This window comes from Panulirus ornatus, chromosome 7, assembly GCF_036320965.1.
Source record: "Panulirus ornatus isolate Po-2019 chromosome 7, ASM3632096v1, whole genome shotgun sequence".
NCBI lineage: Eukaryota > Metazoa > Arthropoda > Malacostraca > Decapoda > Palinuridae > Panulirus > Panulirus ornatus.
In genome coordinates this window covers 7,020,855-7,036,200 of record NC_092230.1, presented here as the reverse complement: position 1 = coordinate 7,036,200, position 15,346 = coordinate 7,020,855, and the positions used below count along the sequence as shown (strand labels likewise).

Here is a 15,346-nt window from a genome sequence, read left to right as displayed (position 1 = left end):
ACAGGTTGTATGTGCAAAGATATTAATTTTTTTTTTTATAAATATCATGTAGTCATGTGACCCATGTATCAGTCAGATTGTGCACTGACCTAACTAAAGAATAATGATGTATGTGTTATACGTATTTGTATGACAACCAACATTATCATCATTCTTTATCAAAGTACACATCATCAATCAGTACACCAAGATGAAGTGTGTAGAATAGTATTGAGTGAATAACACTTAAGCAGTGAAGAAATATCGCTCACAACTCCAGTCATAAATGGAATTGTACAGCATTGTTGACCAAACTTTTTTGGACGTGATCTTGAACACAATGTTTTTGGGCCCTGGCGACCGAGCCTCAGGGAGGAAACGTAGTTTCAGTATTTCATTTAGTTTTATCATGTAAATTGTACTGAATTTTAATGTATTAATCAATACATTTCTATATATGATCAAGGAAGAAAATGAAAAGCAATAACTTCATGCAGAAGTAAATTATTGCAAAAATCAAGCAGGCAAAGAAATACAAACTTTTGACTATTGATTACTTGCTTAGACATTTAGTAAGCAAAAACTGTGGTGACCATGATGATGCTTTTACCATGACAGGGATTTGATCATTTCTTTCCTCAAAGGGACTTCATGGCAGAAATCTAAAAGGAAGAAAACATTTATGATGACTAAAGCAGAGCACAAATCATGCTGAGAATCCAGACGGTTCCTTGCTTTAGTCCTGATGGTCACAAGAGTTAAAATTCCTTGTTCATTCCTTGTTCACAGAGGTATATGGTTGGGCAAAGGGGGGGGGGGGTGGAAGAGAGCCTTTTCAGCCTCAGGAGTCAAAGGAGATTGATCCAGAGCTCAGAGTACGAGAGACTTTCAAAATGTTGCCTCTGCACCTGCTGGTTTTCCTGGACATTATTTACAAGGTCTTGAGAACCAGGGATAACTTGTCCATCTTTACTGGCATTCACAGCAAACATATTCTTAACCCAGCTAGGTTGACGTAGCTTGATATTTTTTTGGGGCAAATATCTGTCCATTTCCTCTTGAAACTTCTTCAAATGATCTTGGAAAAACCACTTGAACATCAGCAAGAGTTATTTCTGACGAATCTTCCAGCACTGCTCGCACGCACTCAAGTTTTGGAAAAGCAGCCATTATTCCCCTGGCTAATCTTTCTCTCCAAAGTGCAAGTCTCTTCTTGATTGAGGCCATTTTTCTTTTTTTTTCCCACTAATATCCATCATAGCCTGATTTTGGCCTTGCATGTCCTGAGTTAAATTCATTCAGGTGTCTGAAGAAGACATCGCTTAGATAAGCTAGCTTCGCCGCCCAAACTGGATCTTTGAAGAAGTCGACCAGTTTATGCTTCTTCTCTTGGCCAGTTTAATGCCTCTTCTCTTGGCCAGCTTAATGCTTCTTCTCTTGGCCAGCTTAATGCTTCTTCTCTTGGCCAGCTGAATGCCTCTTCTCTTGGCCAGCTTAATGCTTCTTCTCTTGGCCAGCTTAATGCTTCTTCTCTTGGCCAGCTGAATGCCTCTTCTCTTGGCCAGCTTAATACTTCTTCTCTTGGCCAGCTTAATGCTTCTTCTCTTGGCCAGCTTAATGCTTCTTCTCTTGGCTGGCTTAATTCTTCTTCTCTTGGCTAGTTTAATGCTTCTTCTCTTGACCAGCTTAATGCTTCTTCTCTTGGCCAGCTTAATGCTTCTCTTCTTGGCCAGCTTAATGCTTCTTCTCTTGACCAGCTTAATGCTTCTTCTCTTGGCCAGCTTAATGCTTCTTCTCTTGGCCAGCTTAATGCTTCTCTTCTTGGCCAGCTTAATGCTTCTTCTCTTGGCCAGCTTAATGCTTCTTCTCTTGGTCAGTTTAATGCTTCTTCTCTTGGCCAGCTTAATGCTTCTTCTCTTGGCCAGCTTAATGCTTCTTCTCTTGGCCAGCTTAATGCTTCTTCTCTTGGCCAGCTTAATGCTTCTTCTCTTGGCCAGCTTAATGCTTCTTCTCTTGGAGGCGAGAAAAAAAAACTTCTATTTCAGTTTGTAGTTCAATAACCTGTCCACGAATGAGCCCTCGGGACGGACATCAGAGTTGAAAAGTAAGATTCCATCTCTCCCCACATTTCAAAACTCTGGCCTTGAAAAAACAAATTCACAATTTGGCTATCATTCAGAATTCAAGTGATTAAAAAAAAAAAACCTACATGAATAAAAGTACTCTTCCCATGAATTTGAAGTAAAGCAAATACTTCATTGAGAATAATGCGAATACAAATAAACACTGTATTGGAATGCATTCCAATACAGTTACTCCATCTCTGCACAATACATTGTTCTATCACACACTTGTCTCATTTATTCACAGACGCCCACCCACATACTCAATGATAATAACTTTAATTGTAAAACATACACATGTAGAAATTATCAACCCTATCACACTAGTAGTATCAATAAAGTTTAGCAAGTTTCCATCTTTGGGTGAAAATTCCCAGGCTTAAGCTGTTTCCTCTATAAGGCTATTAAGCGACTATTTTACTCATGATGTAGCTTGGTAATCACAGCAAATCAAAAAAAAGTAAGAGGCAAAGAAAAGTTGCGTTATGATAAGTGCGTATCACACAGGACGTCAGTCATCCAACACAGCAGCGCCAGTATATCACAGCGCGTCAGCCATCCAACACAGCAACGCCAGTATATCACAGCGCGTCAGTCATCCAACGCAGCAACGCCAGAAACGACACTGCGATTGCGTCAGGAGTTTTCGCACATTTATCGGTGCTTTATTATTCACAACTACCTTCCTTTTCCAGAGTTTCAGTGACGCTTTATATTCCAGAATTGTGATGTAGGTAAATCTGCACTATTTTGTACATTTTTTTTTTCCTTGCGACCCCTCATGTGGGGCACGATCATGAGTTTGGGAAGCACTGAATTGCACAGTACATAAGAGTTACTGAAGCAGAGGGTGCAGACATATTACCTACAAGAGAGACTTTTCCCTTTTTTTTTTTTTCATCATATTTTTGCAGCCTTGTTGCACCCCAGGACAATATGCTGAAGAAGGAGGAGAATACTACCATGTGATACCAGATGACATCTTGTTTGTGGCTCCCATTTTTTCTTTGTTTTTAGTGAGTTTTATGGTTTTTCTTCAGAAATTATAGGTAATACATTTGGTATTTTATTGAAGATAATACTCACACTGCATTTTGAAAACACAAATTGTCTTCATTCACATACCTCGTGTGTGAGAAATTCAAGAGCTTTTTAACATTTTGGTATGCATAGTAAATGAATGACATCTTTAATTCTTCGATGATACTACATTTGTAGATATGTTTACCTGATAATCTTTAAACTCAGAATATATTATGATGATAGACAGCTTGTAAAGATGTGATAATATTAACATGCATAGGAACATCGAATTTAGAACGAGAGAGAAACATTGGGACTTAAAATTCAGATTTTATATTTCTGTGACTTGAATAAAGTCCTCAGCTCCTCTGAAAGATTACTAGATTTATATAAGATTTAATAATTTAATAAAAGAATATAAGACATATAAAATTGTCAAAAGAATGACAAATTATGAGAGAAATTAAAAAAAATCTGAATAAAAATTCTCGAGCGAGGTTTACCCGTCCCTCTATCAGAGGCAAGAAGTAAACAAACCCGGCATGTATTGAGGTAAACTTTATGGTGTACAGTTAAGGAGGACGGGAGCAGACCAGGAACTATGATTAATGCATCTACACAGACATTATAAGGACAGGGTAATTATATGAGGTGAGAGACTTACGAGCTTCGTGCAGTAATGAGGAGTAAGGGATGTGTAAACTACAGATTTAATGTAACGAAGTAAGGGATGTGTAAACTAAAGACAATACACTAGGATGTAAGGGTGTGTAAACTAAAGATTTAATGTAAGAGGAATTAGGGATGTGTAAGCTCTGGACTTAATATAACAGTAAGTAGGGTTGTGGATACTCAAGTAAACCCCGACAAAGAAAGGAGGGATATGTAAACTACTTTGAAATAGTAAGGTTGTGTAAACTAATAAATTTTACTATAATAGGAAGGAGGGGTATGTAGTCTACCTAGTGAATTTTAATTGGAAGTAGAGGTTGTGTAAACTACATGATAAACCTTAACAGGAAGTAGGAGTGTACAGTGAACTATCTGATAAACCCTAACGTAATAGGAAACTTCCTGGTTAACATTAACGTAACAGAATTAGGGATGTGTAAACTTCCTGATGAACCTTAATAGGAAGTTGGGATGTACTGTAAACTACTTGATAAACCCTGACGTAATAGAAAACCTCCTGACGAACGTTGATGTAACGGGAAGCTTGGGTGTGTAAATTACGTGAGAAACAGCATAATAGGAAGCAGGAATGTGTAAACTACCGGATGAACAACGTAACAGAAGGTAGCATCAGTAAACTACCAGATACCCTCAACTTAATTGGAAGTAGGGTGTCTAAAGTACCTGTTGAACTTTAATGTAATGTAATAGGATATAGGATGTGTAAACTGAAACCTTAAAGTAATAAGGAGTTCGGGGTGTGTAAAGTACATATTGGAAAATAGTGCATAAACTACTTGATACAGGAAACAGGAAGTAGAGTGTAAACTACCTGATAAACCTTGATATAATGGGAAGTAGAGAGAGCGCTCTGCAGCCAGAGGGCAGGTATGAACTGAGTTTTATTATACTGCATTGCCTTGCTGTGCCCCCTCAAACAAAGCAGATGTTATTCTCGTTAATCTGGAATCTTAAAAAACAAGCCTTGTAACCTGTAATTTTCAGTAATTCTTAGCAATGTTTTCAGTAGTTTCAGGATGGAAGTAAGCATCAGTGTTCACTAATGTGGCTGGTGTCGGAAATATTCATGCTTTTGGAATTGGGATGATCAGCATGCATCATACTCCATAGTTAACAAGGTGGAAGTATTAAAGTCATAATTTTTCAGAGGCGTTTTTGGGTTTGCTTTCTTCTTATTGGCAAATATTGACAAAAGTCTTTTTCAGCCACCTTTTTCACTTTGTGCGACGCAATCCGAGTAATATTTCAGTTTAGATTGAAAGTATCTTTGGAATGATGTTAATTTCATTTGGCTGTGATAGTTCCCTGCGAGGAGAATGTAAGACTGTTGGAGCAGGATTTAGGCCATTTTTTTCTGCAGTAATGAATAAGTTTATAGTGTGGAAAGGCCATGAAGATCAGGGAAAATGTGGAGTTCCTGAAGGCAAAAATAGGTAACGTGCTAGAAATCAACAGAATATATAAAAGCCTTGCCTAACTTTCCACAGTAGTCAAGATTTACTTTATTTTGGATGTTTTTTTGAAAAGTATGTGATTGTTATGATTGCAAGGTATATATCATTTTTAGGGATTGTGTGTGTTCATGTAAAAGCAGGTGGATTACATTGCATGAACTTGTTATCATTGCACATAGTTGACCATATGTAGATGAGAACAGTGCTTGAATATTTCGTAAATACTATCCTGTGGTCATAAATTGTAACTGATTTATCATGTTGCTCAATATTTATAGCACCCTTTATGTCTCTCGACAGGGTTTTAGTTAGCATCTACCTTGAGTTATAATGATCAACACTTTAACCACACATTTAAATTCATTTCCATTGACAATATACATTTCTTCACATTTATATAAGACACGTGACATACAGCATGTTGCAACCACTTTCTCAACATACCAAATTTTGTATGAGAAGAAGGCTCGATTAAACCAGATCCAAAATTTTCGATCCCTTCCCCACATGTCTCCTTATGGTTTCACCTGACGAAATAGGTATTAAAAATTATTTTTTTTCCATTAAATACTATTAGATGAGATACTTATTTGTCTTATTGATTTACTTTTTGCTTTTCACACTGTTTCGGATAGTTAATCGTGACAGTTTTGACATCGAATAAAGGTTATCAAGGAAAAACAATTGCTCACTCCTCAGTTCTCTATCCAAATGACTTCATAACTTGTATTAAGACTTGTTTACTTTTAGAAACATACCATAAGAAAATCAAGATGTAGACTAAACTCCTGCCGCAAACCTACATTCACTGAGAACAAATCACTTTCCTCTCTTCCTACACGTACACATGCCTTACATCCTCGATAAAAACTTTTCACTGCTTCTAACAACTTGCCTCCCACACCATATATTCTTAATACCTTCCACAGAGCATCTCTATCAACTCTATCATATGCCTTCTCCAGATCCATAAATGCTACATACAAATCCATTTGCTTTTCTAAGTATTTCTCACATACATTCTTCAAAGCAAACACCTAATCCACACATCCTCTACCACTTCTGAAACCGCACTGCTCTTCCCCAATCTGATGCTCTGTACATGCCTTCACCCTCTCAATCAATACCCTCCCATATAATTTACCAGGAATACTCAACAAACTTATACCTCTGTAATTTGAGCACTCACTCTTTTCCCTTTGCCTTTGTACAATGGCACTATGCACGCATTCCGCCAATCCTCAGGCACCTCACCATGAGTCATACATACATTAAATAACCTTACCAACCAGTCAACAATACAGTCACCCCCTTTCTTAATAAATTCCACTGCAATACCATCCAAACCTGCTGCCTTGCCGGCTTTCATCTTCCGCAAAGCTTTTACTACCTCTTCTCTGTTTACCAAATCATTTTCCCTAACCCTCTCACTTTGCACACCACCTCGACCAAAACACCCTATAACTGCCACTCTGTCATCAGACACATTCAACAAACCTTCAAAATACTCATTCCATCTCCTTCTCACATCACCGCTACTTGTTATCACCTCCCCATTTACGCCCTTCACTGAAGTTCCCATTTGCTCCCTTGTCTTACGCACCCTATTTACCTCCTTCCAGAACATCTTTTTATTCTCCCTAAAATTTACTGATAGTCTCTCACCCCAACTCTCATTTGCCCTTTTTTTCACCTCTTGCACCATAACTTTGAAAATTAAGGTACATCTCAGTTGAGAGGAAGTTAGGAGACACTTTCATACATTCTGTTGATTTCTAGAGAGGTTATGCCTATTTTTAGATTAATTAACCAAACATATTCCCTTATCTTCTTACTTTCCCGCCATCAACTTATGTATTATTGCAGAATAGAAAAAAGAACTAAGGTACATGTATTTTCCACACAGTAAAATGTCATCGCAAAACAAAATTAACGATATTTAAAAGTTAATTTTGATGTGCTACTAAATTGGAATTTAGCCAGATTCTGATGAACCCACGGTATAAGGGTTACTTCCTGGATGCGTCCAGTAAATTGTGAAATGATTGTATGACATGTTGTCTCAACAGGGTTAGTTAGCATGATTCATGTTATCTCAGTAGGGTTAGTTAGCATGAAAGTGAGATAAATGATAATTTTGGAGCCACACTTTATAGTTATTTCCATTGAAATATAAAATTTTTTTAACATTTAGTATGAGAAATGACAGGAAATGTTGCAAGCATTTGTCATTACAATATTATGAAAGAAGGGCTACTAGTGTAAGACCAGATCAATGGGAATTTCTCAGAATCCTTTCTCCAAGGTGTCATATTGTTTCACACGAAATGGTAAAATAATTTTTTCTTTCAGTGTGTACTATTAGATAGAGATACTTTTTGGTTATTGATTACTTTTTGCTTGTCAGCTTGTTTGTGGATATGTTGAAATCATGGAAGAAAGGGTTTTGAGCCATCGAGATAAAGTTATAGGATGAAAATGATTATCCATATTGCTCGCAACATCTTTTATTCTCTAGAATGAATATTACCATTGCTAAACGGTGATAAAATGTTTCTTTTAAGGAATATTTACCTGGAGTAATGGTATTTTCACTTAATATCTTCTTGTCCCTCAACCCTGCTTTTATTCACATTTACTCTACTAGACTCTCTCTTTTCATACTCTTCCAAACTCAGACACCAGTTTCTGACTCAGATCAGCCATCATTGCTGTATCATCATAGAACAACAACTGACACTTCTCAGGTCCTATTATCCCCATCAGACTGCATGGTCGCCACTCTCCAAGACTGTTGTATTTACCTCCCTCACCACCCCATCCATAAACAAATTAAACAACAATGGCATCATCACACACCCCTGTCCCTGACTGTCCTTCACTGGGAACCATTCACTTTCCTCTCTTCATACTTGTACACATGCCTAACATCCTTGATTAAAATTCTCACTGCTTCTAGCAGCTTACATCCCACACCATTTATTTGTAAGACCTTCCACAAAGCATTTCCGTCAACCCTATCCTATGCCTTCTCTAGATCCATAAGTGCCACATGCAAAACCATCTGTTTTTCTAAGTATTTCTCATGCACATTCTTCAAAGCAAACTCCTGATCACTCATCCTCTACCACCTCTGAAACCACATTGCTTCCTTCCCCCCACCCCCAACCCATATACATATATGGGTAGGATAGTTGCCAGGTCACATGTATATACACAAGTGGAGTGGTTAAAAGGTTAATTTTGATAGCTTTGATGTTGTCTTATTATGATAATTGACATATTTGAAAGTGAATGGAGAAAAATGTCAAATTCATTTCAAAATATTGAGGAAGAATTTAACTGATATGCTTGTTGTAGATAGTAAAGTACTTTCTTTTTTTTACAGCTGTAGCTTTTGTGGATTGTTGATGCTGAAATTTGTGCAACATGGGGCTGCTAACCGACCCTGGTATGGAACGAAGCCGACTGCCAGCTCTGCTGGAGAAACACCACCGTCCCATTTGTGTCATTCTCTATGTACTGGGCATTTTATGGTTTATGGCATTAGCTCACAACTCCTTGAACCATGGTAAGTAAAATTTTCAACTTCGTTTAGTTGATGTATATTTTTTTCGTATTAGATATTAGTATTTTGTCTACCTAATACAAATGTGTTTGTATATCTTAATAGGATGTACCTTATTTTCATGTATTGCAGTTATGCATGAATTCAATTATAATTTGAGTAGAAGTCTCTTGCTACATTCATGCACACACCTTTCTTACATTTTGTACAGTGCTTCCAATAACACTTGCATTTGTATACACTAACCCTTATGCTCCTGTTACATGCATGTTAATGCCCTTCCAGTATCGAGTTTATACTGATGTTTAGATTATTATCCTGTATGGTCATTTGTCTGAATTCACTGTGTTGTTTCCTCCAATAAGAGTGAAAGACCCCATATAGAATCTATTTGAAAACCTTGGTTTCTATATATTAAGTGTTCAGGACCTGGTATTAATGCCTGAAATGTTTGTCAAAGAGTTGTGTAAGTTGGTGTTGCGGTAACAAGAGAGGCTCTGGCCATTTGTTCTCTCCACAGAAATTAAATGTGGCAAGCATGTGTAAAGTGTATGAAGTTGAAAATGTGACTGATCACTGTTTGATCAGTCATATGACTGTGGGCAAAGAGAGAATAAAACACTTTTATGGTAATGGATATTGAAAGTTAGTTCATCATTTTATTGAATTTGTACTTTTTCCAAGGACTGCTAAAGCCATGCAGTTCTTACACCAGGGGATACTTTCTCTTAACTGAAAAAGATGGTAATTTGGTCTTAGTCAGACAGGGTAAGTAACACTTCTCTTTGACAAGTGTTCTTTTTCTCTGCGGTGGGTCTTTTCCTTTGGCTATTTTTGCAGAGCTGCTTGATGATTTCATTTATGTTGCCAGGTCATGCAGTGCTATACTCTCCTTGTTGGTATACTTGATGAGGTAGATATCTATTTTCTCACATTTTGATTCTTGTTGAAAGATGGTAACTCTTACTGAATGGTCATGTTAGCTTGCAAATTTCTTTAGATTCTTTGTGCATTGCTGATTGATCATGAATACTTGAAGGCGTAGATATTGTTGTTATCTGAAATGTATAAGGGATATTCTGTATGTGTTGTCTTGCTGAAAATCTACAGAAATTGATAGGATACAGATAGCTGGAGATAAATAGATATTTTTTTTTTTTTTTTTATACTTTGTCGCTGTCTCCCGCGTTTGCGAGGTAGCGCAAGGAAACAGACGAAAGAAATGGCCCAACCCCCCCCCCATACACATGTATATACATACGTCCACACACGCAAATATACATACCTACACAGCTTTCCATGGTTTACCCCAGACGCTTCACATGCCTTGATTCAATCCACTGACAGCACGTCAACCCCGGTATACCACATCGCTCCAATTCACTCTATTCCTTGCCCTCCTTTCACCCTCCTGCATGTTCAGGCCCCGATCACACAAAATCTTTTTCACTCCATCTTTCCACCTCCAATTTGGTCTCCCTCTTCTCCTTGCTCCCTCCACCTCTGACACATATATCCTCTTGGTCAATCTTTCCTCACTCATCCTCTCCATGTGCCCAAACCACTTCAAAACACCCTCTTCTGCTCTCTCAACCACGCTCTTTTTATTTCCACACATCTCTCTTACCCTTACGTTACTCACTCGATCAAACCACCTCACACCACACATTGTCCTCAAACATCTCATTTCCAGCACATCCATCCTCCTGCGCACATCTCTATCCATAGCCCACGCCTCGCAACCATACAACATTGTTGGAACCACTATTCCCTCAAACATACCCATTTTTGCTTTCCGAGATAATGTTCTCGACTTCCACACATTTTTCAAGGCTCCCAAAATTTTCGCCCCCTCCCCCACCCTATGATCCACTTCCGCTTCCATGGTTCCATCCGCTGACAGATCCACTCCCAGATATCTAAAACACTTCACTTCCTCCAGTTTTTCTCCATTCAAATTCACCTCCCAATTGACTTGACCCTCACCCCTACTGTACCTAATAACCTTGCTCTTATTCACATTTACTCTCAACTTTCTTCTTCCACACACTTTACCAAACTCAGTCACCAGCTTCTGCAGTTTCTCACATGAATCAGCCACCAGCGCTGTATCATCAGCGAACAACAACTGACTCACTTCCCAAGCTCTCTCATCCCCAACAGACTTCATACTTGCCCCTCTTTCCAGGACTCTTGCATTTACCTCCCTTACAACCCCATCCATAAACAAATTAAACAACCATGGAGACATCACACACCCCTGCCGCAAACCTACATTCACTGAGAACCAATCACTTTCCTCTCTTCCTACACGTACACATGCCTTACATCCTCGATAAAAACTTTTCACTGCTTCTAACAACTTGCCTCCCACACCATATATTCTTAATACCTTCCACAGAGCATCTCTATCAACTCTATCATATGCCTTCTCCAGATCCATAAATGCTACATACAAATCCATTTGCTTTTCTAAGTATTTCTCACATACATTCTTCAAAGCAAACACCTGATCCACACATCCTCTATCACTTCTGAAACCGCACTGCTCTTCCCCAATCTGATGCTCTGTACATGCCTTCACCCTCTCAATCAATACCCTCCCATATAATTTACCAGGAATACTCAACAAACTTATACCTCTGTAATTTGAGCACTCACTCTTATCCCCTTTGCCTTTGTACAATGGCACTATGCACGCATTCCGCCAATCCTCAGGCACCTCACCATGAGTCATACATACATTAAATAACCTTACCAACCAGTCAACAATACAGTCACCCCCTTTCTTAATAAATTCCACTGCAATACCATCCAAACCTGCTGCCTTGCCGGCTTTCATCTTCCGCAAAGCTTTTACTACCTCTTCTCTGTTTACCAAATCATTTTCCCTAACCCTCTCACTTTGCACACCACCTCGACCAAAACACCCTATATCTGCCACTCTGTCATCAGACACATTCAACAAACCTTCAAAATACTCATTCCATCTCCTTCTCACATCACCGCTACTTGTTATCACCTCCCCATTTACGCCCTTCACTGAAGTTCCCATTTGCTCCCTTGTCTTACGCACCCTATTTACCTCCTTCCAGAACATCTTTTTATTCTCCCTAAAATTTAATGATACTCTCTCACCCCAACTCTCATTTGCCCTTTTTTTCACCTCTTGCACCTTTCTCTTGACCTCCTGTCTCTTTCTTTTATACTTCTCCCACTCAATTGCATTTTTTCCCTGCAAAAATCGTCCAAATGCCTCTCTCTTCTCTTTCACTAATACTCTTACTTCTTCATCCCACCACTCACTACCCTTTCTAAACAGCCCACCTCCCACTCTTCTCATGCCACAAGCATCTTTTGCGCAATCCATCACTGATTCCCTAAATACATCCCATTCCTCCCCCACTCCCCTTACTTCCATTGTTCTCACCTTTTTCCATTCTGTACACAGTCTCTCCTGGTACTTCCCCACACAGGTCTCCTTCCCAAGCTCACTTACTCTCACCACCTTCTTCACCCCAACATTCACTCCTCTTTTCTGAAAACCCATACTAATCTTCACCTTAGCCTCCACAAGATAATGATCAGACATCCCTCCAGTTGCACCTCTCAGCACATTAACATCCAAAAGTCTCTCTTTCGCACGCCTGTCAATTAACACGTAATCCAATAACGCTCTCTGGCCATCTCTCCTACTTACATAAGTATACTTATGTATATCTCGCTTTTTAAACCAGGTATTCCCAATCATCAGTCCTTTTTCAGCACATAAATCTACAAGCTCTTCACCATTTCCATTTACAACACTGAACACCCCATGCATACCAATTATTCCCTCAACTGCCACATTACTCACCTTTGCATTCAAATCACCCATCACTATAACCCGGTCTCGTGCATCAAAACCGCTAACACACTCATTTAGCTGCTCCCAAAACACTTGCCTCTCATGATCTTTCTTCTCATGCCCAGGTGCATATGCACCAATAATCACCCACCTCTCTCCATCAACTTTCAATTTTACCCATATTAATCGAGAATTTACTTTCTTACATTCTATCACATACTCCCACAACTCCTGTTTCAGGAGTATTGCTACTCCTTCCCTTGCTCTTGTCCTCTCACTAACCCCTGACTTCACTCCCCAGACATTTCCAAACCACTCTTCCCCTTTACCCTTGAGCTTCGTTTCACTCAGAGCCAAAACATCCAGGTTCCTTTCCTCAAACATACTACCTATCTCTCCTTTTTTCACATCTTGGTTACATCCACACACATTTAGGCACCCCACTCTGAGCCTTCGAGGAGGATGATCACTCCCCGCGTGACTCCTTCTTCTGTTTCCCATTTTAGAAAGTTAATACAAGGAGGGGAGGATTTCCGGCCCCCCGCTCCCGTCCCCTCTAGTCGCTTTCTACGACACGCGAGGAATACGTGGGAAGTATTCTTTCACCCCTATCCCCAGGGATAATATACATATATATATACATATACACACACACACACACACACACACATATGCACATACACACACACACACACACATACATATATATACATATGAAAAATGTAAGAAACAATTTAGAAAATTATGTATATATTATATGTATATATATACATATATATACATATATATATACATATATATATACATATATATATACATATACACATATACACATATACCATGGGGTAAACCATGGAAAGCTGTGTAGGTATGTATATTTGCGTGTGTGGACGTATGTATATACATGTGTATGGGGGGGTTGGGCCATTTCTTTCGTCTGTTTCCTTGCGCTACCTCGCAAACGCGGGAGACAGCGACAAAGTATAATAAAAAAAAAAATATACAAAGATATTTAGATCTTACTGTTTAAGAAGTAAGCTGTTTGTGTGGTATACAAGTCAGAGCAGATGATACCATTTGCTTGTTCTTTTTAAGGTAAGTTCATGCTTTATAGAGTACTTTTTTGTTGTATGTTTAATTTTTGGAAGCTTTGGGTAGATCTTCCCTCAGGATTTTTCAGTATATTGATGGCCCGAGATTAGTTAACTCAACCTGGCGATTTGTTATGGTTATGTTTTTATGTTGTGTTGCATTGTTGTGGAGGGACAACAAGTGTGCATCCATGAATGGATGGTTGTGCATGTTGAGTGATATTCTTAGATGTTTGAAAATTTTTCAGCCAGTTGAAACACTTACTTCTTGCCTGAATGGTTCATTGTTTCATTTGCAGTTTTTTTCTGAGATCTTTGATTGAAGTATACTCATGTCAAGATCATCTTTTAACCTTATGTTATTGTAGGGGAGGCAGACACACAGCTGTGAACTATACTGTTGATACACTGTGGGTATTGAGTTGAAGGGAACTTCAGACGAACTTTGGCCGTATACTGTTTAGTGTGGGATCTTATCTCTCATTTTTGTCCAAATACAAAAGATCATGGGATAAGTTGCCTTGGAGTGGAATTTCATTGGAGTTTTAGTTGTATACTTTGCAGAACGTTAGTTCTTGTTGTTGGCTGAGTGTGACATATTTAGATAAGTTCCCCCCACCATCTCTCTCTCTCCCCCAACAGAATGGTCGTTATGATAAAGTAATTATGTTTTGAAATCATATCTGACAACAGCCTGCCGTCACAACTTGCATACTTTCACCTCCTATTGTGGTCTGCCTACATCACTCTGCCTCGATGGCTGCTCGTGTGATGTCATAACAATGAGTTTCATCAGCTTTTGATGTCATGAATCAGTTTCCTTTTATATCACACTGATCATTCTTGTAAATCAAGCAATATACCCTTTTGAAATTTTGTATCAAAAGGTTAAAATCCCATCAGATGTGGGTGAATATTCTCATTAATCTCAGAAGACATTATCATATTCAGGGTAATATTCTAAAATCTGAGATACTCATAGATTAGAAATACTCTCATAAACCTGGGATACTCTTGTAAATCCAGATGCCTTTGTACATCTGGGATACTCTTGTACATTCGGGTTATTCTAGTACATCTGGGATGCTCATGTAAATCCCGGATACACTCTTACATCCAGGATACTCTCTTACATACATGATTCTCACTTACATTTGGGATACTCTCATATATCTGGGATACTCTGTCACAACCAGGATACTCTCTTGAATCCACGATTCTCTACTCTCCAACATCTGGGAGACTTTCCTACATCTTGGATACTCTCCTACATCTGGGATACTCTCCTACATCCTGAGATTCTCTTACATCCAGGATACATCCTTACATCCAGATACTCTTGTACATTCGGGATACACTTGTGCATCCTGGATACTCTCTTATATCCAAGATATTTTCTTACATTCAGGATACCCTCGTATATCCAAGATACTCTTTTACGTCTGGGATACTCTCATTCACTCGGAATGCACTTTTACATCTGGGATACTCTCTTACATCCACAGTATTTTCCTACATCTGGGATGTTCTCCTACATCAGGGATACTTTCTTACATCTGGGATAATAT

The 15,346-nt window shown here is 38.7% G+C and overlaps 1 protein-coding gene across 1 annotated transcript in view; it reads left to right on the top strand.

The window, feature by feature from the left end:
- Positions 1–3,638: 3,638 nt before the first annotated feature.
- GAA1 (glycosylphosphatidylinositol anchor attachment 1) overlaps positions 3,639–15,346 on the top strand; it is a 49,499-nt gene continuing 37,791 nt past the window's right edge. Inside the window, exons 1-2 of the mRNA XM_071663207.1 lie at positions 3,639–3,776; positions 8,661–8,843. Of these exons, the coding sequence (XP_071519308.1) occupies positions 8,702–8,843 (142 nt within the window). The 5' untranslated portion in view covers positions 3,639–3,776; positions 8,661–8,701. The remainder of the gene's footprint in view (positions 3,777–8,660; positions 8,844–15,346) is intronic.